The 22,646-nt window shown below is 44.9% G+C and overlaps 1 protein-coding gene across 1 annotated transcript; it reads right to left on the bottom strand.

Moving 5' to 3' along the window:
• Positions 1-319: 319 nt before the first annotated feature.
• On the bottom strand, positions 320-21,653 carry LOC121271012. The gene is made up of 7 exons (XM_041176696.1): positions 21,569-21,653; positions 17,201-17,269; positions 16,148-16,232; positions 14,555-14,618; positions 8,420-8,489; positions 5,541-5,852; positions 320-1,420 (listed from the first exon to the last, which is right to left on the bottom strand). Exons 1-7 carry the CDS (start codon positions 21,651-21,653, stop codon positions 1,365-1,367), a joined length of 741 nt encoding a protein of 246 aa, XP_041032630.1. The 3' UTR covers positions 320-1,364.
• Positions 21,654-22,646: the final 993 nt, after the last annotated feature.

The following is a 22,646-nucleotide window of genomic DNA, read 5'->3' on the forward strand; positions in this document are numbered from 1 at the left end:
CTCTTCTGGATGACTTTTGCCGTGCATTACATATACCATCGGATTACAAACACTTATAACTATACAGGTACCAATGATCCCATATATATTCTCCAAGAAGCTGGGTATGCCCTTCTCCTTTTCAGCTGTTGCACCAACACATGTGTCTATGCAGTAACCCAGGCCAGGTATAGAAGTGAGCTGAAAAAAATACTGACATATCCACTGGTGCTAATTCATCAGTTCTTGAAATAATGCAGAAGGAATAGAGACTTGCTAATATTGACACTGAGTTCCACTCAAATGCTCACTTTAATATTGAATATATAGGGATCTCACGCAAGAATAAGAAACACAGTGCAGCCATAGTTTAAACAAATGGTCCTGCAAAATTTTCAGTCCACGACAGAGGGGCAGAAACACAGTGTCAAAGGGATGGAAGTTTTCATTGGCAGTAGCGTGGAAGGGGTGACTACACTGCCCCGGATGTTCAAATGGGAAAGTGGTGGCAGAGTGGTATTATAATTGGACTGGTAATCCAGAGAACCAGGGCGGATGCTATGGGGACCCATGTCTCCACCATGGCATTTGGTGGAATTTGAATTCAGTTAAGAACCTGGAATGAAAAGCCTTATGGTGACCATGAAACAATTGTCGATTGTCGTAAAAAAAAACCGTCTGATTCACCAATGTTCTTTTAGAGAAGGAAACCTGCTGTCCTTACATGGTGACTCCAGACCCACAGCAATGTGGTTGGCTCTTAAATGCCCTCTGAACAAGGGCAATTAGGGGTGGGAAATAAATGTATGCTTAGCTAGCTATGCCCACATCCCATGAACAGATTGTTTTAAAAGTCCAAACAAGTTCACAGACTCCAAATTTTCGTAGTGGTGAATGTGATACCACCCACATTATGGTGTCCACATTGTACATTTCAGCATGGAAGGGTTCACATGGTGACAATGTCTGCTCTTTGAGTGAGCGATCCAATTAATTCCACATACCTGCACCCACAGGTTCTTCCTTTTGATAATTGCGTCCAATTACTTTCCTCATAATAAGTAACCATTTAATATGTTCCCACTTCATAACAACTCACCGAGCAAACTAAATCTCTTCATCTGCTTCTCAAGGCAATGACCATAAATGTGCCTTCCTCCAGTTCCCAATACTCTTCCCAAAAGTTCCCAAAAGTGGAGGTGCCACTTTTTCTCTCCAAAAACATTATCATAATTTTGCCTGCTTCCAAGTAATGTTCCCTCAACCTTCTTTGCTCCAAAGGGAACAGGCCAAACTTCCTAGTCTTTGCGCAGAATCGAAATCTCTCCTCGGTAGCATCATTCCAGTCAATCTGAACCGCACCTTCCCTCTCTCTCAGAGCAATGTTATTCATGTAATGTGCTGCATTGAATTGGAATCAGTATTCTAGGCGAGGTATAACCTGTGAATGATAAAGATTCAGCATCACATTCGTGCTTTTGATCTCTATGAATGCATTCTGAGATTGTGTGAAATAGGCGCTAGCGCATTCCCAAAGTGTTGTTGCATTGAGTCCAATTCCATATCGTTCTGTCGCCACCACAATTGAGGAGGTTTGATGCTCTTCCTTCCTCTAATTATTGCATCAATCCACCCATATAATGATACCCCCCATATGCAACTTCTTCCGTCTGCACACCTAACAATAGTCCACGGTCATGCCATGCAAGTGATCGGCACAAGCCATTGTAGCGCTATGAGGCAATCCTTGCAAATGGTCGGGGGTGGCAGCAGGGGTTAGTCATGCCTGGAAGCCTTGGGTTAGAATGTCCCTTTGCATTATGGCCAGGGTCTAAAATCTAGAACATGCAAACTTCTCACTGTCCAAAATAGACGAACACATCACTAGCTCCAAGAGAAAACTTATCAATTCACAATTCTACATCACCGCTCAAGAAGTCCCTTGAGGAATGATTGACCAGTTGGCGGATGTTCCCAGCAGGCGGACCTCTCTCTCGTGTGCACTGAGGTACCACTTTCCCCCGATCGCTTGGCTCTGAATATCATGAAATGCATCATGGTCACCCATGATAGATTAGTGTCCTGAATTTAGACCTTAATTATAATGCGGCTTTCCCCTTGTCACCTCGCCCGTAGACTGTTTGCCTTCCCCCTCCCGGGCTAACCACTCTGGTGTGGTGGCCCCTCGCTTCAAGCAAGTAGTGGCTGAAGCAGATCAAACAAAAACAACGAACTGCGCAGAATAGGGATTTGGAGAGGGCTTGCTGTGTTCCACCTTGTCACAATGCTATGACAGTTGATGAAACTGTTCTGTTATCTACCGAAAATGAAAAAGTGCTTATGTAAAATAATAAAACATAAAACTTATAGATCCTTAACCATAACATCCAGGAACTGGCCCCCAAAATGAGAAATTGCTTTCAATTTAAACAGAAGTACAAGCCACGATTCTCATAATGAATCCATGCTGATGCGTTTTTATTTCCAAAAGGAAGGTTTGAAACACACTGTTCCTCAGGACAAATATTGTCCTAATCAAAAACCGAGTTGCTTTCTTTAATTAAAAGACTTTCACAGCTTTTCGCCGCACCGGAGGAGGCTTTCAGTGGGACTTCTGTCCACAGCCACCCTTCACAGCTGAAAACCCTTTTCCATAAATACATTTTTGAACCCTTTCACCTTGGTTCTCCATTGTTTTTAAATATCCCTTTAAGACTCAGATTTCCAAGTATTAAAAGCTTTCATGTTCCTATTTTATCTCCGTTTTGGGCCAATAAAATTTAAAACGCCTGCCTCTGTTTACTCACGAATCTCCTGTAAATTGCAAATGTTCTTTCATACTTTTCAGACTCCTGTGAAATGCAGCAGCTACAAACCAATTCCAAAATGCAAATTTCAGATCTACACTGTTTACTTGTAGGTGAAGACCCAGCAGAAGGCTTCATCATAAATGCAGGAAGGTAACACCTTTAGTCTTACATCCCTTAGATTCTGCAGTCTGACTCCAACAACCACACCTTTGATTAACTCTAGGCACACATACAGACACAGCTTACACTTACTTACAGAGAATATATACGTAAACACACAAATATATAATATATAATCACATCATCTCCGTCTTAAAAGGGAGATCTTATTCTTAAACTGTGACCCCTCGTTTTAGCCCCCACAGTGGAAACAGCCTCCCAGTGCCCACTTTCTCTCGTCCCCCAGGATCTTACTTGTTTGAATACGACCACTACCCAATCTTCGAAACTAGAGTGGGTGTAGGCCTAACCTGTTGAATCGCTCCCGCCGATTTACTGTCGCCCACTTTGCCCTATCCAATGTGGGCGATTGATACAACAATAATTATATTGATATGATCTGATAGGTTTGGCAGTTCTATAAAAGACGAAAATCTTTTCTGAAATAACCAATTCGGTTGTTTCCCCTGATATTAACAAGAGAGGGGAGCAATTGGGACAATTTATAATGCTTTTCCGTGCTTTTCTGTTTTGTCAATTCAGTCTCAGGATGCAGGCATTGCTGGCACTTACCACCCATTTCTCAATACCATGAACAGGTGCTTGTGTGTCATCTTGACCAGCTGTGACTGTGTGGTACAATAAGGCGACGTCTGGGTGATGGTGACGTAGTGGAAACTGCATTGGGCCTGTATTCCTAGGCGCCCAGATTTGCACGCTGGGGGCATGGGTTCACATTCCACCATGGCAGATGGTGCAATTTAATTTCAATTAATACACCTGGAATTAAAAGCTCGTGTTGGCCATGAAAACATTTTCGTGCTTTAAAAGAAGAAAACATCTGGTTCGCTAATGCTGTCCTTAATTTGCAGTCCTTTTCTAGGCTGGTTAAGGTCCAGTCCCACAGCAAAGAGTTTGACTCTTAACTGGGCTCTGAAACAGCCCAGCAAGGCACTCAGTTCAAGGGCAATTAGAGATGTTGCCAGCGAGGCCCACACCCCATGAAAGAATGAAGGAAAAAGTGTCACATCTGCTCCAGAACTGGTACTGAGGTCAAGCTTCATAACGAACCTAAGTGAAACCAGTTGAGTTCTGAAGGACAATCCTAAAACTTTATTTTCACCATTAATAATACCCGTGCTCCGCCTCACAAATGTCCTCCAAATCCATGATACAGATTTCCGTGTTCTGACCACTGTCACGTTGAGGCAGTGTTATTAAGGAGGTAGACATATTTTGGACATGTGATGCGAACAAGAGGTGAGTGTTTAGAAAAATAGATGTAATGCAAGGTACACCCACAGTGCTGTTAGGGAGGCAGTTCCAGGATTTTCACCCAGTGAAAGTGAAGGAACAGCGATATATTTCCAAGTCAAGATGGTGGGTGGTTTGGAGGGGAATTCCCAGGTGGTGGTGTTCCCATGCGTCTGCGGCCCTTGAACCTCTAGGTTCAATCCATGTACACGTTGGAGGCAGAAAACCATTGCAATTCTGCAGCTGGAGAGGCCAGGGAGGGAAGGGGGAGAAGGGGCTTTGGGGCAGAAAATACGTGGAATTGGAGTGGGACATGGTTCAGCCGCATTCCTGCCCTCACCCTAACCCATCCCTACACCCGCTGACCACCAACCCCCACCCCCCCCCCACACACACACACACACACACACACACACACACACTTCTAGCTCCCACCGCCTGCCTACCACCAGCTCCACCCACCCTCAGACCCCACCCTAACCACTCGCCTACCACCAGCTCCCTCGCCCCCCAGCCCAACCCGTCTACCACCAGCTCTCCCCATCCCCAGCCCCCACCTGTCTCCCACTACCTCTCCCAACACGCCACCAAACCCCACCACCCACCGACCACCAGCACTTCCACCCCGCTACCCCATCCCCAAAGCCCCGCCTACCACCAGTTCATCCAACCCCATACCGGCCGCCTTCTACCAGCTCCCACCACACCCTCAACCCCCCAGGAGACGCCTACCAACACCTCACCCCACCCCCACACCTTCCACCCCCCACTACCTGTCCACAAGGACGTCCCCCATCCCCACACCTCATCGCCAGCCAGACTTTGGGCAGAAGCCATTTCAGCCACGCATGGGAGAGGTGCCCGGGGGTCACTGCGCATTCAGGGATACTGGAGGAATTGAAGTCCCCACCAAAGCACTCAAGTAAGAGCCTAGTGGCGATGCCAGGGTAGGCTCATAGCCAGCCTCTGGCTCAGATCAAGCTTCTGCAGGCTCTAGTGGAAAACCTCGACCGGTCCTGGAAGAATACTGCACCATGGGAGGTGTTGAGATTTCAGTCGAGAGGCTCAGCTGAGACCTCGCCTGCCTTCTGAGATGCAAAATCCCCTACTGGCCTAGGAGACGATTCGACTCGCAGGCTTTTGGATAACCTGAAGTTGAAAGTTTGCCCAAGATGGGAGGCTCCCAGAAAAGCAGTAGGACAGTCGAGTGAACTTTCCTAACATGAACATTTATGGCTATGCATGAAGCTAGAACTTGATTCGGCACAAGGTCAACATGGTTATGGATTACCGGGCATGTCGCTCTGCGCCTGACCAACAGGGAATAACATCACTTACCAGAGAGGTCTAAATAGATGGATTGGTTTTTGGTCTGACCATCAGCAGTTACTGCTGTTACCAGATAGACCCCACGGTCTTCCATCTGCAGGTCTGAAAGCTGGAGGGAGCATTCCAGGAAACATGTTACTCTGTTTTGATCTCTGCCGAAGATTTTGTGACCATCACCATTCTGGCAGTTCAGAAATCTCTGTTTGCCCTTGTCCCAGGTGATTCTCCGTATTGGCCCTTCTTCGTGAACGGATAATACAACCGATTTACCCAGGACTCCGGTCACATGCGTTTCTCTTACTCTGATGTCGAATTGATCTACTACAGAGAGAGAGAGAGAATGAGAAAATTGAGTGTTTTTTTTGTGGAGGGACAGCGTCAGGAAAATCTCCATCTTCAATCATTGGTCTGGATTTTCCATTCACGGTAATGATGAGGCGATCTGTGCGCAGGGGTCATTGAAGGATGATGCGGGCAGTGACTGTACCTGTGCACTCAACACCGAAATTAGCACTCTGCTGTCTGAGTTGCCCTAATACCCCAGGAAATCAGCAGAAGCTCGCCATTGAAACACATGGAATGGAATGAAGTGGCTATGCTCACATGATACACCCTTTCACTCTATCTCTCCCCTTTCATCCTATCTCTCCCCATTCTCTCCCTCTCTCTCTTTCCCTCTCCCTTTCAGCCTCTCTCTCTCTCTTTCCCCTTTCTCTCTCTCTCTTTGTCTCACTTTCCCTCTCTTTCTCCATTCCCCCTTTATCCCTCTTCCTGTTTCTCTCTTTCTCCACGCCCGCTTTATCCCCCTTCCTGTCTCCCTCTCTCTTACTCTATCATTCCACTCCCTGCTCAATCTTTCCTTTCTCTCTCCCTCACCCCTCTCTCTTCCCGCCACCCCTCTTTCTCTGTCTTCCCCCACCCTTTCTCCCTCCTTCCCTCACTCTCTCTGTCTTTCCCCCTCTGTTTCTCCCTCAATCATATCTTACTCTACGTTCCTTTGTTTCACATTCTCTGCCTGACTAGGTATTGAATCAAATTTTCTAATTATCACTTCCTAGTTCAAACTGCCTTTTCAAATTGATGGACTGACATTTCGACAGATTTGTAAAGGAGAACAGAAAAAGCGGGGAAGGAAGATTTGAATAGGGAATTCCAGAGCAAGCGCTCCATTACAAAGACCAGTTTTTTCCTCTTGCAGAACATTGCCCGACATTTCCCCTCGCTCAGCTCATCTACCGCCGAAACCCTCATTCACACCTTCCTGACCTCTGGACACGCCGATTACAACGCCCTGATCTCCCACATTCTACCCTCCGTAAGCGTGACGTCATCCGAACCCTGCCGCCCATGTCAAAACTTGCACCACACCCTGTTCACCCATCACCCCACCCCCCCGTCCTTGCTGCCCTTCCGTGGCCCCTGGTTAAGCAATTGCTTCATTTTGAATTATCCGTCCCTCTTTTCCAATTCCTGCATGGCCGCATCTCTCTCGGTCTCAGTGAGCTCCTCCAGATCCGCAACCCTCCCAGGTACTTGTGCCCAACTGCTTCAGAATTCCTGAGCACCTCCGATTTCCGGTGCTCCACGGTGCGTGGCCAGGCCTTCGGATAGCTTGGTCTTAGGCTCTGAAAGTCCCTCTCTAAATCTCTTTTTGGCACATCCCTCCTTTAAGAAACTCCTGAAAACCTGCCTCCTGGATTAAGCAACTGAACGAATGCGTCCTGTTGTGGTCGAGCCCTATTATATCATTTAATGTTCCCATAAAATGTCTCATGGAGTTCTATTGCACTAAATGTGTTTTTTATTTATTCTGTCATGGGATGTGGGTCTCACTGGCAAGGCCAGCATTGATGCCGACCCCTAATTGTCTTTGAACTGAGTGACTTACTAGGCCATTTCAGACAGCATTTAAGAGTCCGGTGTCACATGTAGGCAAGACCAGGTAAGGACGACAGTGAACCAGATGGGTCTTTACAAATATCGACAACCATTTCATCATCAGACTCTTAATTCTAGGTTTTTATTAAATTTGAATTCCACCATCTCCCGGGCCAGGATTCGAACCCGGGTCCCCGGAGCATTATCCTGGGCCTCTGGATTATTAACCTAACAACAATACCATTAACATCGCCTCCCCTAAGAATTTAATTATTCCCACTCTGCTAATCTTTCCCCATGGCTCTGCAAAGTTGTCCCTTTCTCAGTAGGAACATTTTTCACGTTAATTACTGAATCCCCTTCAACCATCCCTCCTCGGCAGTCCATTCCAGCTCTGTATAACTCACCGGGTGCAAACCAAAATCCTCACATTTTCATTAATTTTCTAACAATGTTAAACCTGTTTCCTGTGGTTACCGCCATTCCTGGCAGTGGACAAAGTGTTTCTCCACACTCACTTCCCAAATATCCAAGTATGGGAGATCCCTTATATTCCTATGTCCTCTCATTCTAGTCTCTCCCAAAAGAGGAAAGATCCTCTCCACATCCACCCTGTCAAGTCTCCTTGGGGTCTTTTATATTTCTGCAAGGTCACCTCTGACTCTTCTAAACTGCAATGGATAAAGGTCCAACCTTTCCTCTTGAGAAACCCCTCAGTCCCAGATTCAGCTGTATGAACCTTCTCTGAAATATTTGACCAGCCAGAAATGCTACACCCCTCTTTCGAGTTGCATATTTTCAGTTACAAAATGGCAATTTTCAACTTGGATATGTAACTCTCAGTGAAACGCCTACCAGCTTCTTACCAGAGTCAATAATCAAACTATTGTGATCGCAGCTGCACAAAGCTGCAGTGTAGGCTTCATGTGGCAATTCGAAATGGTTTGTTGCACATTGACTGTGAGCACCAACTTCTCCCTGTCAAACGTAGATGAGACGATATATCTTACCGTTAAGAACTACTTGGCACAGCAGCACTTTAAGCAGGGCGGCTTTCCCCGACATTAAAATCACCTCCGTCTTGATCCAGAGACAAAGCAGTCAATGTGGACTGGTCACAGCCTCTGAAGTTGGGTGAGCGCAGCAGTGCCTGTCCTTGTGGAATTGCAGTCACCAGCTGCTTGCGTCAAGCAGGTTGCCATAGCAACTTGCAACCACGTGCCAGCAGGCACCGGAAGGGAGATTAGTTGTGGTCATCACATCTAGGTCAGTTTCATTTCTCTGAACCTCTCATGCAGAAACTGACAGGCAACTGTAAAGCCTTAAAATATTTTGAATTGTCCAATTAGCACAAAACTATCACATGATTTTCTGTAAGACTCTGCCGGGACAGCGGCAGTTTCTGTTCTGGGGCTGTGTGAGTTTCTGTACTGCAACAGTGTGGGTTTCTAAACTGGGGCTGTGTGTGTTTCTGTGCTGGGACTGTGTGAGTTTCTGTGCTGGGGCTGCGTGCGTTTCTATGCTGGGACTTTGTGAGCTTCTGTGCTGGGGCTGCGTGTGTTTCTGTGCTGGGACAGTGTGAGCTTCTGTGCTGGGACTGTTTGAGTATCTATGGTGGAACACTGTGTGTTTCTAAGCTGGGGCTGTGTGTCATTCTGTGCTGGGACTTTGTGAGTTCCTGTGCTTGGACTGCACGAGCCTCTGTGCCGCGAGTGTGTGAGTTTCTGTGCTGAGACTGTGTGAGTTTCTGCGTTGGGCCAGCGTGAGTTTCTATGTTAGGACTGGGTGAGTTTCTGTGCTGCGATTGTGTGAGTTTCTGCGCTCAGCCTGCGTGATTTTGTGTGCTGCAACAGTGTCAGTTTCTGTGTTAGGACAATGAGTGAGTTTCTGTGCTGGAACTTTGTGAGTTTCAGTGCTAGGACTGTGTGGATTTCTGTGTTAAGACTGGACGAGTCTCTGTGCGAGTAGGTGTGAGTCCAATTTCTAGGCCTGTGTGAGTTTCTGTGCTGAAACTGAGTGAGCCTCTGTGCTGGGACTGTGTGAGGTTCTGTGCTGAGACTGTGTGATTTTATGTGCTCGGATTCTGCGAGTTTTGGTGCTGGGTTTCTGTGAGTTTCTATGTAGGGACTGTGTGACTTTTTGTGCTGGGACTGTGTGAGTCTCTGTGCTGGGATTGTGTGAGCCTCTGGGCTGGGACTGTGTGAGTTTCTGTGCTGGGTTTCTGTGAGTTTCTGTGCTGGGACTGTGTGAGCCTCTGGGCTGGGACTGTGTGAGTTTCTGTGCTGGGTTTCTGTGAGTTTCTGTGCTGGGACTGTGTGAGTTTCTGTTCTGGGTCTGTGTGAGCCTCTGTGCTGGGACTGTGTGAGTTTCTGTTCTGGGGCTGTGTGAGTTTCTGTACTGCAACAGTGTGGGTTTCTAAACTGGGGCTGTGTGTGTTTCTGTGCTGGGACTGTGTGAGTTTCTGTGCTGGGGCTGCGTGCGTTTCTATGCTGGGACTTTGTGAGCTTCTGTGCTGGGGCTGCGTGTGTTTCTGTGCTGGGACAGTGTGAGCTTCTGTGCTGGGACTGTTTGAGTATCTATGGTGGAACACTGTGTGTTTCTAAGCTGGGGCTGTGTGTCATTCTGTGCTGGGACTTTGTGAGTTCCTGTGCTTGGACTGCACGAGCCTCTGTGCCGCGAGTGTGTGAGTTTCTGTGCTGAGACTGTGTGAGTTTCTGCGTTGGGCCAGCGTGAGTTTCTATGTTAGGACTGGGTGAGTTTCTGTGCTGCGATTGTGTGAGTTTCTGCGCTCAGCCTGCGTGATTTTGTGTGCTGCAACAGTGTCAGTTTCTGTGTTAGGACAATGAGTGAGTTCCTGTGCTGGAACTTTGTGAGTTTCAGTGCTAGGACTGTGTGGATTTCTGTGTTAAGACTGGACGAGTCTCTGTGCGAGTAGGTGTGAGTCCAATTTCTAGGCCTGTGTGAGTTTCTGTGCTGAAACTGAGTGAGCCTCTGTGCTGGGACTGTGTGAGGTTCTGTGCTGAGACTGTGTGATTTTATGTGCTCGGATTCTGCGAGTTTTGGTGCTGGGTTTCTGTGAGTTTCTATGTAGGGACTGTGTGACTTTTTGTGCTGGGACTGTGTGAGTCTCTGTGCTGGGATTGTGTGAGCCTCTGGGCTGGGACTGTGTGAGTTTCTGTGCTGGGTTTCTGTGAGTTTCTGTGCTGGGACTGTGTGAGCCTCTGGGCTGGGACTGTGTGAGTTTCTGTGCTGGGTTTCTGTGAGTTTCTGTGCTGGGACTGTGTGAGTTTCTGTTCTGGGTCTGTGTGAGCCTCTGTGCTGGGACTGTGTGAGTTTCTGTTCTGGGTCTGTGTGAGTTTCTGTGCTGGGACTGTGTGAGTTTCTGTTCTGGGTCTGTGTGAGCCTCTGTGCTGGGACAGTGTGAGTTTCTGTTCTGGGTCTGTGTGAGTTTCTGTGCTGGGACTGTGTGAGTTTCTGTTCTGGGTCTGTGTGAGCCTCTGTGCTGGGACTGTGTGAGTTTCTGTTCTGGGTCTGTGTGAGTTTCTGTGCTGGGACTGTGTGAGTTTCTGTTCTGGGTCTGTGTGAGTCTCTGTGCTGGGATTGTGTGGGTTTCTATGCTCGGGCTGTGTGAATTTCTTTGCTGAGCCTAAGTGAGTTTCTGTCTGGAAGTCGGTGAATTTCTGTGCTGGGACTGTTTGAGTTTATGTGCTGGGATTGTGTGAGTTTCTGTGCTGGGACTGTGTGAGTTGCTGTGCTGGGATTGTGTGGGTTTCTGTGCTGGGACTGTGTGAGCCTCTGTGCTGGGGCTGTGTGAGTTTACGTCCTGGGATTGTGTGCGTTTCTGTGCGGGGACTGTGTGAGGTTCTGTGCTGGGGCTGTGTGAGTTTATGGGCTGGGATTGTGTGAGTTTCTGTGCAGGGACTGTGAGAGTTTCTGTGGTCGGGCTGTGTGAGTTGCTGTGCAGGGATAGTGTGAGTTTCTGTGCAGGGATTGTGTAAGCTGCTGTGCACGGACTGTGTAAGTTTCTGTGTTCGGACTGTGTGAGCATCTGTGCTGTGACTGTGTGAGTCTTTGTGCTGGGGCTGTGTGATTTGTTTGTGTTTGTACCATGTGCTTTGAGACTATGAAGCATTTATCTGGTCAGCCTGTGTATTTGTGAGGGCTTATACTCTCTCTGAATCTCGAGCTTGTTCAGCCCCTGCCTCTTGCCGATATCTGGCCCTTGTAGACTTGTGTCTCCCAGATTTGGGCTTGTGCTGTGTGGGGGTAAATGCCAAAGCTTCAAAATGTTAATCAATAGGAGGATAGATGAATTGGATGGAATCTGAAAAGGAGAACGGGTAATAGGGAAAATAAATAGAAATTTGGGCCTTATTTCAAAAAACATGCATTAGAAAAATAGGGAAGTCTTGCTGAAGCTGTACAAGGCACTAGTTGGACCACACCTAGAATAATGTGAACATTTTTGATCCCTTTATATAAGGATAGATATACTGGCATTGGAGGCAGTTCAGACAATTTTCACCAGGTTGATTCCTGGTATGGAGGGATTTTCTTATGAGGAGAGGTTGAGTAAGTTGGGCCTGTACTCAATGGGGTTTAGAAGAATGAGAGGTGACCTTATTGAAACATACAAGATTCTTAGGGGGATTGACAGGGTAGATGCTGAGAGGTTGTTTCCCCTAGGACCAGAGATGAGGAGGAATTTCTTCTCTCAGAGGGTGGTAAGCTGTGGAATTCTTTATTGGAGAGGGCTGTAGAAACTGGGTCATTAGGCATATTCAAATCAGAGATAGACAGATTTTTAATCAGCGAGGGAATCAAGGGTTATGGGGCAAAGGCTGGAAAGTGGAGTTGAGGATTATCAGATCAGCCATGATCTCATTCAATGGCGGGGTAGACTCAATGAACTGAATGGTCTACTTATGCTCCCATGTTTTATGGAGTTGTGGGCTAACTCGTCCTGCTCCGAGAGCCTCCTTGTCTCCCTTTGTTGTTAGAATCTCATCTCTTTCTCTCATGCTTCTCCCTTTTACTTTTCATCACCTCATATTCCCCATGTTTTTATCTGTTCATTTCTTCTACAGCTTTTGCTTCCTCCCTACCTCTTTGTCTAAGACCCTCTTACTTTCTTATCCATGAATCTATGTTTCTCCTTCCCTCCGTCCCTTCACAGCTGAGTACGACAGTGACCTTAGGTTCATGTGAATTTCACGGGTGTTTTATTTCTCCAGCCTCCAAACTTTAATTCGTTGCAGCATCGTTCAACATTTACACTTCATGAATCTGTATCCAGATGCAGGGAACCCCTGATCTAGTTACTAAAATTCTCTGAGACCCTCATGCCATCGTTTGTAGTATCTTCCATCCACCAGCAGAGTGTACGGTTGCTTCACCTTGATCACAAAATAAACAGGTTTCAGGAGGTGATTGGCGCTGATACTTTATTAATTCATTCATCCAGAAGATGAATGCTTACCCATTGCAGCAGCCAGCCGAATGGAATTTGGCACCAAGCTGAACATTTATTGCACTGGGCTGGGAGCGGCTCCCAATCTAATGTGGCCACCCGGGGAGACATTTAAAGTTTCTCTACAGAGCGACCTGCTAGCTATTGCTGCCATAAAGCTAGGGATCAAGGTTAAACAGTGCTGTTGCACAACAGAGCACAGGAAAGTGACCCAAGGAACTTGCTGAACACACTTGTCAGTTCCCTATGGCAAAACAGCTGCCCATGCTATCAATGACATTATGTCATTAGGTGAGTAATTCATTATACAAGGGTTAAAATCTAACTATGGCATTTTAATACTGTGAAAACAGTTTTGACAAATTTGGAAATAAATTTAAAAAAAACACTGATTTCAGTAAAAGTGACCACGAAGCTGATGTGACATGACAGGAGGTTATTTCACTCGTGTCTTTAAAAATGTGACTCCAGTCCCACATCAAAACTTTGATGCTTAACTGCCCTGACTGGCTTCGACCCCATGATCTCATCATATCAAACTCAGGACAGGAAAGACTGAGACGTTAAATGTGGAAGTTGCCTTTTAATCCACCGTAGTCAACAATGGGTAAAAGATTTAAGCATGAAGTCAGGTTTGAAGGATTTAATCTCAGTCCGACTCTTTGTTAATATCTGCTGCAAGTTGCCACTGAGGTCATCGTTCATTACACTGGACGTGGTAAGGGCTTCAATGGAGAGAGTCAACATTTCCAAATGAAGCTATTTCACAAGCCAACCGGGAATCCTGCATGAAACAAGGTCCAACGGAGGAAGCACGAGATAATATTATAAGGAATAAACAGCCGGACAGTCCAATTGACCTATAGAGAGCCGTCCCTGCCCCATTTCAGTAGCATATTGGGATTGGAAACAGATTTGGGACTGTAGGTCAAAACTCCCCACAGTGAGAACTTAACATGTTAGCAATTAATTTCTGATAGGTCACCATTCTCAAAACACTTTCTACAATATGATCTTCCTGTTCTAAGTCATTGAACAAGTTGTGTTCAGCTATTGATAAACTCCATTTGTGAGAATGGGGTGAATCCACCTACATTTTATTTACATTTAATAACAGCATATTCACTGGACTCCTGAATCTGCAAATGATTTTCAGATTTGTGAAAGTTCGAGAAACTCAATGATGCATATAGAAGCTCCTCACTTGCAGCTGATTTGGATGTAGTCTCTCGAACATCAGCATTACTGTCCGGGACATGGCTCTGTAACAGAAAGCTGTGTGTTAGATATGGAACTAGTGGAATGGATATGATTGTCATATCTGTAATAGAATAATCTCTTTCATTCTATCTCTGATACTAATCTATTGTTCATACTCAATTACAAAAAGTGCTTTAAATTCTATATTTCAATTTCAACATAAACCTGTTAGACAAGAAATGTCCATGCCATATTCAGCAGGTCAACGTCCAAGTCATCACCTCCAGTCAGTGGATTGGGGTAGCCTGTCCATCATCAGAAAGCTCAGTCAAACAAGTTTTCACAATACTCGTTAAACGGTTGAATTGCACGTTTAGTGTGGTTAGAAACAGATTAATAATCTGGTAGATATCTCCTTTCGACATTGGTCAGTTTCCTTCCCGTCACTAACCTGGGTGGTTCAGGGGTGTTGCACCACAGCGTAAGTCGTCCAGTCGTCGTTGGCTGTGGGGACACAAGCAATGTCACTTTTCATCTTCCTGATTATGAAATAAAAGTAAGATTAATCTCACAGCTGTTTAGAACCTACTAGTACCAGTGTGTTCAGTTATAGCAACAATAACAGAAAATCCTGGAAAAACTCAGCAGGCCTAACAGCATCTGTGGAGAGAAAGGCAGGGCTAACGTTTCGAGTCTGCATTCTTTTCGGAGCTTTGTTCAATTATAGCTGCGTGCTGTAGCATCAGGAAATTGGCTGTCTATCGTTTCCTGATCAACATAGACCCAGTTTGGTTCCTGTTTACTTATTGCCAGTAAACATCCATCTTTCTATGTGAAGGTTTCCCTCTATCTCAGAAAGCTGATCAATGAGCTGGAGTCACCAGCACTGGGAGAATTTATCAGTCAGCAGAGAGTTTCATCGCTTGTGTAGAGATGTAACACCTGTCCAAATATCGGGCACAGTTATTCCACACATTAAGTTAACATTATTTAAAAGATAAATGAATTAATTTTTAAATAAAACGTGTGCACACCTAACACATGTAAGGGAGAGTTACTGTTTGTTAACACGACGTTGAAGACGTGATTAGATGCTTCATACAGAGTCTTAACAATATATTAAGTAGCAAACAATGTGTCAACCGACTGTACGAAACATTGTTTATAGGCAGGAGTTCTCGATATTGATTTAACACGTTGTATGCAGGGCTGACTGGAGAGATTAATGTAATATCCTAAAGCAAACTTCCAAACTAGTAGGCCGGACTTCCTGTTGAAATAAATGAAAATGACGAACAAAGCTAAGCAGCGATCAGGGGGCCAGTCAGGGTTAGAACTTCCCTGGCAAACGGTTCCTCCAATTAGAGTCTCTCAATCCCTTCCTCACACTCCTTCCCGCAAGCTCCAGGGGGAGGCAGGAAGAGTTCTGGGAATAAGAGGAACATTATCCTTTAAAGTCCCTCGTAGACCCCATCAGGTTGTCTAAACCAGTGCCGGAGATCACCGGGAGCAGGTCTTACCTTTAACAACACTGAAGTTCACTGTGATCCACCTCTAAGAAACTAATGCAATTACCTCTTGAAGGCAAGACTAGACTCGAGCACCCAGCACACCAGAAGGAAGTGTATTCCAATATTGCACTCAAACACTAGTGACTGATATTGCACAGATTAAATATAGATTGGTGGAAATTGGACTTAATTCTTCGCGTTCAGTTTAGAAGCCTAGATTGTGTTCAGTTTTCAATTCCAAATTACTTTTGTCAAATAGAATTCGCTTATTGTTTCTTCATTCGGCTCTGGAGAATTGGGGCCAACAAACTATTTCATTCCCACATGCACGTGAGAGCTCATTCAGATCAATAGCCGAGTGCGGGATTGACCAGGGGACATGAGCCTCTGTCATTCTGCTATTTTCATTACATAACAGCTTGGATTCCATTAGCAACTCCTTCACAACTCTTAGCTCATTGTCAGGGCCAGGAGTTTCAGGGCAAACCTTATTAAGCAATAGCTCTGCCTCGCAAACTTTAAATCTGTGTTTAACTATTAAAGCAGCACACACCTACCTCTGTAACTTCACCGGGATCAGAATCAGAATGATAAATGCGGCGACTGCTCCAACTGGGATGACATAAATCCAGGGGGATATTACTGAAATAGTCAAAAATATCTTGTTCAACATTGCGCGAAGTTACAACTTAGTTGCAAGGCAACTTGTATCTGGGTGTAAATACAATTTTCATATTAAATAAGCATAAATCTGATTTATTCTATAATTTCCTCAAACTCAGGACTTAATCTCATTAAAAATCCTGGTTGTGGTTCTGTTATTGTGTTGTGTACTCTTCACCCCACAAGGAACGGGCAGCCTTTGAACTCATTCCTCCTGATAGGCTTTGGAACTAGATTTCAGGCACATTTATGGCCCTGTTTTGTGTCCTGTGTGGAGCTGCAATACTTACATCAGTCTTGGTTTCATTTACGGCAAGCTCATGTGAAAGTGAAACTAATGGAGTGCCCGAGTACAATGTCATCTACACCTCTCAGCCTCGGCAACAGGTCGTGAATCTCTCAGTGCAGGGGAGATGCTTTAGCACAGCAGTAACATCTGACCCTAGCAAATTGTCGTGGCCCAATATTTCCTGAATTTTGCTTCATATTTTAAAACTGATCACATAAGGCTTCAAAAAGATCCCTGCCTGAGGGCCACCGTACTTTTGTGAACTGACCCCACTTCCTTGCCTCAAGAGGGGACAAAAGGAACCTCCAAGGCTGATGTTGAATCAATGCCCTTTTCTAAAACTGGTTCAAAAGGGTCTGCTTCATCGTCCTTCGCTTCAACTAGGGCATCAACGCATCTAAGAAACTATAGGCCTACCACGAACGAGGCTGGGATAATTATAATTTGCAGCCATGTTGTTTTGTCTTCATCTGTATCTTTGTTTGCGTTTGTAAAACTCGTGAGTGAGCCGCCATTTTTTCAAACATCTGGGCTAAGTGCGTGGTAATAAATGACCTACTTTATTTTAAATCTCATAAAAAGCTTGCTGCTGCAATTATTTAATGGGGACAATCTCTGCGATGGTGTGTAAACACACATCCCTTAGATGCTAACTTACTGATCACGGGCAGTAAAAAGGAACCAAAAAATTCTAACAAAAAGGCGAAATACTGCGGATCCTGGAAATCTGAAACGATAACAAAAAGTGCTGGAAAAAATCAGCAGGTCTGACAGCACCTGTGGAGCGAAAGACAGAGTTTACGTTTCGAGTCCGCATGACTCTTCTTTAGAACTAAAGAGAAGTAAAAATATGGTAAAATATATGCTGTTAAATGGCGGGGTGTGGGGGGGGGACAGGAGAAGCTGGAGAGAGAGCCAGTGATAGGTGGAGACAAAGGAGAGATTGCAAAAAATGTCAAAAACAAAAGGTAGAACCGGTGTTGATGATGGTGATACTGGCTAAAGGAGGTGCTAATGGTGACATTAAGAGTAGAAAGCATGATGAACAAGTGATAGATGGCCCTAGTGGAGCTGGGGTATGGGGAGGGGACGGTGTGGGAAAAAGATCAAAATAGTCTCAGAGGTGCGAATAAAACAATGAATAAAAATGGAAATAAATATTTTTTAAAAATAAATATAGGTCGGAAAATACAGGTTGGAAAAAAGGGATCAAAAAGGGGTGAGGAAGGAGGAGAGAGTTCATGGTCTGAGGTTGTTGAACTCAATGTTTGAGTCCGTAAGGCTGTAAAGTGCCTAATCGGAAGATGAGGTGCTGTTCCTCCAGTTTGCGCTGAGATTCACTGGAAAACTGCAGCAGGCCAAGGACGGTCATGTGACAATGAGAACAGAGTGGTGTGTTGAAATGGCAAGCGACAGGGAGGTCTGGGTCATCTTTGCGGACAGACTGAAGGAGTTCTGCAAAGCAGTCACACAATCTGCGTGAGGAGACCGCATTGGGAGCAGAAAATGCAGTAGACCAAATTGAGGGAAGTGCAAGAGAAGCGCTGCTTCACTTGAAAGGAGTGCTTGGGCCTTGCACGTTGAGGAGGAGGGAATTAAAGGGACAGATGTTGCACCTTCTTTGATTGCGTAGAAAGTACCGTGGGAGGGGTTTGAGGTGTAGGGGGTGATGGAGGAGTGTGCCAGGGTGTCCTGGAGTGAATGGTCCCTACGGAATGCCAAAAAGGGGTGGGGGAGGGGTGAAGAGAAGATGTGTTTGGTGGTGACATCATATTGGAGTTGGAGGAAATGGCAGAGATTGATCCTTTGAATGTGGAGGCTGGTGGAGTGAAAAGTGAGGCCAAGGGGGAACCTATCATGGTTCTGAAGGGAGAGGAAGGTGTGAGGGCAGAGGTGCAAGAGATGAAATGGACACCGTTGAGGGCCCTGTCAACCACCATGGATGGGAAACTTCGATTAAGAGAGGAACCAATAAGTTCTGCCCGTGAGACAACTAACAAGAACCATCCATACATAGCAGTATGTGCGTTACCAAGGCAATATCAAACTTCATAGCATGGGGATAATGACCTAACATAGATTAATTTCCCAAGTATAACCTCGATAACCATCATATATCCATATTATACTCTAAGTGTGTCGCTTCCTATTCAATATATCATTTCAGTCTCTAACAAGGCCTTTCAATTATCCCTAATTTCCTGCTTCAATTTTAAAGAATATCTCATTTCATGGTCTTCCTTTGGAAACTACAAATGGGTTCGGGCTGGAATGGTCTCGGGCTATGATTCAAATGTGACATTTCTAAACTCAGGATTACAAACCTTTGTAATTCTCTATCCCGGAGAGCTGTGAATGCTTAGCCACTGAGCCTATTCAAGGCTGAGACATGCTTCGGACCAGAGAGGAATCAAAGGATGCGAGGAACTCGCAACATGTAGAATTGAGGTCAATGATCATCTATGACCTTATTTGATGAGGAGTATCCTCGAGGCAGATACACGAGAGCACAAGAAATAAGAGCAAGAATAGGCCATTCGGCCCCTCGAGCCTGCTCCACCATTCAATAAGATCATGGTTGCGCTGATTGTGATCACAACCCCTCTTTCCTGCCTGTCCCCATAATCCTCCACTCCCTAGCCAGCGAAAAAATCTGTCTAACAGCCTTAAATATATTCAAGGACCCCGCCTCCACTCCTCCTTTGGGAAGTGAATCTCACAGATTTACGACCCTGAGAGTGAAAAAGATAATCTCATATCTGTCTTAAGTGGGAGACCCCTAACTTTTAAACTATGGCCCCAGTGCTAGAACCCTCCACAAGTGGAAACATCCTCTCAGCATCGACCATGTCAAGTTACCTCAGGATCTTATATGATTCAATGACAACAGCTTTCATTCTGTAAACCTGCAAACCTGGTATAGGCCCAAACTACTCAACCTTTCCCTATGAGATAACCCCTCCATCCAAGAGATCAGTCAAGTGAACCCTTTTCTGAACTGCCTCAAATGCGCTTAGATCCTTCATTGGCTGAGGAGACCAAAACTGTACACAATACTCCAGAAGTGACCTCACTAAGGCCCTGTACAGCTGTAGCAACACCTCCCTACTTTTATGCCCGATTCCCCCTTGCAATAAAGGCCAACATTCCACGTGCCTGTCCAACCACTTGCTGCACCTGCATGTAAACTTCCTGTGATTCATGCACCAGGACAACCAGGACCCTCTGTCCAGTAAAGTTCTGCAATCTTCCTTCATTTAAATAAAATACTGTTTTCTCTTTCCTGCTAAAGTGAACAAGTTCACATTTATCCACTTTACACTCCATCGGCATTTCCCCCGCTCAAGTGACCTATCTATATCCCTTTGTAGTCTCTTCATGCTCCCTTGGAAACATGATGACTCTGCTCAATTGCATTATGATTTACTAAACGTCCTGTTACTGCCTCTCTCATAATGAATTTTAACGTTTTTCGTCTAATAGACGTTAAGCCAAATGACCGATTGTTTCCTGCTTTCTTCCTCCCTCATTGTGGTATTGTCACTGGGCTGGTATTCCAGAGAACGAAGCTAATGCTCTGGCGACCCAGGTGCAAACTCCACCGTGGCAGATGGTGAAATATGAATTCAATAAAAACCTGGTATTAAAAGTCTGATGATGACCATGGAACCATTGTTGTAAAAACCCATCTCGTTCATTACTAACCCTTAGGGAAGGAAAGCTGCTGTCATTACCTGGGCTGCTCTACGTGCGACTCTAGGCACACAGCAATGTGGTTGACTCTTAAAAAATGCCCTCTGAACAAGCGCAATTAGGGATGGACAACCAATGCCCACCTAGCCAGTGGCACCTATATCCCATGAACGCATTGCAAAAAAAAAACCAGAGGGGGCATTTAAGAGTCAACCACATGTACGTCAGGCCAGGTAACGATGGCAGATTTCCTTCCGTAAAGGAGATTAGTGAATCAGGTGTTTTTTTTTTTCAGTTTCACGGTCACCATCACTGAAAACAGTTTCGAATTACAGATTTTATTAATGAAATTTCAATTCCACCAGCTGCCATGATGGGATTTGAACCCATGTCCCCTACGCATTAGCCTGGGTCTCTTGATTACTCGTCCAGTGATATCAGAACATTCCACCCCCTTAATCTGCCCTAAAATGAATTGTTGACTCTATATATTCCAGAGCTTCATTAGGTTGTATACAGTGAGCTGAAACAGTTACTTTTCCAATCTCCATTCTATGCTTGTATGGCTCTATCAGCTTGACTGCATTAATTGAGCTTGGATTAATGAAGACCAGCATTATAACCGCTTATTTTTTTTATTCGTTCATTGCGTGCAGGCATCACTGACTAGGCCATGCACTGGCCCATCCCTAATTACCCTTGTTCAGAGGACATTTAAGAGTCAACCACAACATCTGTTGTGGGCCTGGAATCACCTGTAAGCCAGACCAGATAAGGACGGCAGATTCCCTTTCCTAAAGGACGTTAGTGTACCAGATGAGGTTTTTACAACAATTGGCAATGGTTTCATTGGAAATTGAACCTGGGTCCCCAGAGCATTCCCTGTGTCTCTGAAATACACCGTCTCTCCCTCTTTGGGCCTGAGCGAAATAGAAATGGGCATCTGATGTAGGGGTTTTGGTGGGGGCTGCTGATAGTATAGACAGCGGTTTACTATTATATTCTGAGAAGGAATTGGACTTGCTTCACTGTTTATTTTAATTCAAAAATAAAATGTCATTTTCAAGATAATTTGGCAAGTGTCAGCTGTCTGAATTTTAAAATCGAAGATCCTGATCCCTCTAATTGCTGATTAGTCATTGATGGAAAGTGCACTTAGCGATAGATTTAGTATTGAACTGATAAATGGAGCTGGAATTTGCTGATACTATTATGATTGAGTTTGTGACTGAGCTGTGACTCCATTATAGTATTCAATAGATTAAATAAGTGCCCTCAGTGTGGAGCTGCTATTTGCTGTGTTTATTTGCTGCTTTACATGAAATTATGTTACCAGTTCCCGTTGGTAGGACCGGTCTCAGCGAGCTCTGCACTAGGGACCTATTCGCTGCCCAGGTGATGATTCCCACAACTGACATAATCCCAGGGAGGATTCTCCCATTGCGGCCCCATGTAATGTTTGCAGGTGGATTGGCTCTAATTCTGCAGGTACAATTATTCCAATATTCTGAGGTACTGCAGGTTGACCCCACTATTATTATGGGTTTATTTAAAAAGAGGGAAAAAATATACGGAACAATTATACGTAACAGTTGCAGTTTCTATAATCCATTAATTTAGCTGTTGAAAGAGCCACGATAGTCATGGTCGACTCTGAAAAGGAAATACATTTTAAAAAATAAATAAAGCAAACAGTTAATATAACATAAGTCCAATCGCATGTTATATTTTCAAACAAATCAGGTTAACCCTTAGCAAAAAAAAAATCATAGTTAATCACAGGAATGTTCATCCCAACCAGATTTGCCCTGAGAGATGTTGTGGGAGATTTCTCAGACCAGAGGAAATGCAGCTGATATTTATATGTAAACATGTTCCCAAAAAATATGCTTTTAACTGCCAGTGCTTGGGGGAAAAAGTCAAATTATTTCCCTAATGTTGCTCCTTTTAACATCGTGCTTTGGGCTGGATTGATTTGTTTCTTCATAGGTTCGGCTAAGAAGGTGAAAGTTCATATGATGAAACCTCATAATGTTAAATGGTTAATTCATTACATTGTTGGTAGGTGTCTTGGAGAGTCCTGGCTTAACTGAGGGCACCCAGCTCGGATTTGTAAGAAACAAATAATGCTTGAGTAAGCGAATTGATTTTTTTAATGAAGTAACAGAGGAAGTTGATTGGTGGGGGGCGGGCGGTGAAGCAATAGGTTTTGCCTGTACTGCTTCTAAGAAAGAGTTTGACAAACCACCACATAAAAGTCTGGTTACTTAAATTAAGGCTCATGGAGTAGCTTGGTTAAAAATATTAGCTTAAATAAAGAACTCATCCAGTCTTGGTGAATGGTTCTTTTTAAAACTGCTGGATGGTTAACATTGGTGCTCCCCAATGTCCTTTCTAGGACCACTGATGTT

Source organism: Carcharodon carcharias, chromosome 29 (assembly GCF_017639515.1).
Source record: "Carcharodon carcharias isolate sCarCar2 chromosome 29, sCarCar2.pri, whole genome shotgun sequence".
In the NCBI taxonomy this organism is placed as follows: domain Eukaryota; kingdom Metazoa; phylum Chordata; class Chondrichthyes; order Lamniformes; family Lamnidae; genus Carcharodon; species Carcharodon carcharias.

What these genes read in the sequence shown, in the direction of transcription:
- LOC121271012 (XM_041176696.1), bottom strand. Translation starts at nt 21,653, where the DNA reads ATGTCAGTTGTGGGAATCATCACCTGGGCAGCGAATAGGTCCCTAGTG. An exon ending in GGTCCTACCAACGGGAACTG is followed by an intron (nt 17,270 to 21,568) that starts GTAACATAATTT and finishes TTATCGTTTCAG; the next exon opens with ATTTCCAGGATCCGCAGTAT. An exon ending in CTTTTTACTGCCCGTGATCA is followed by an intron (nt 16,233 to 17,200) that starts GTAAGTTAGCAT and finishes TGACTATTTCAG; the next exon opens with TAATATCCCCCTGGATTTAT.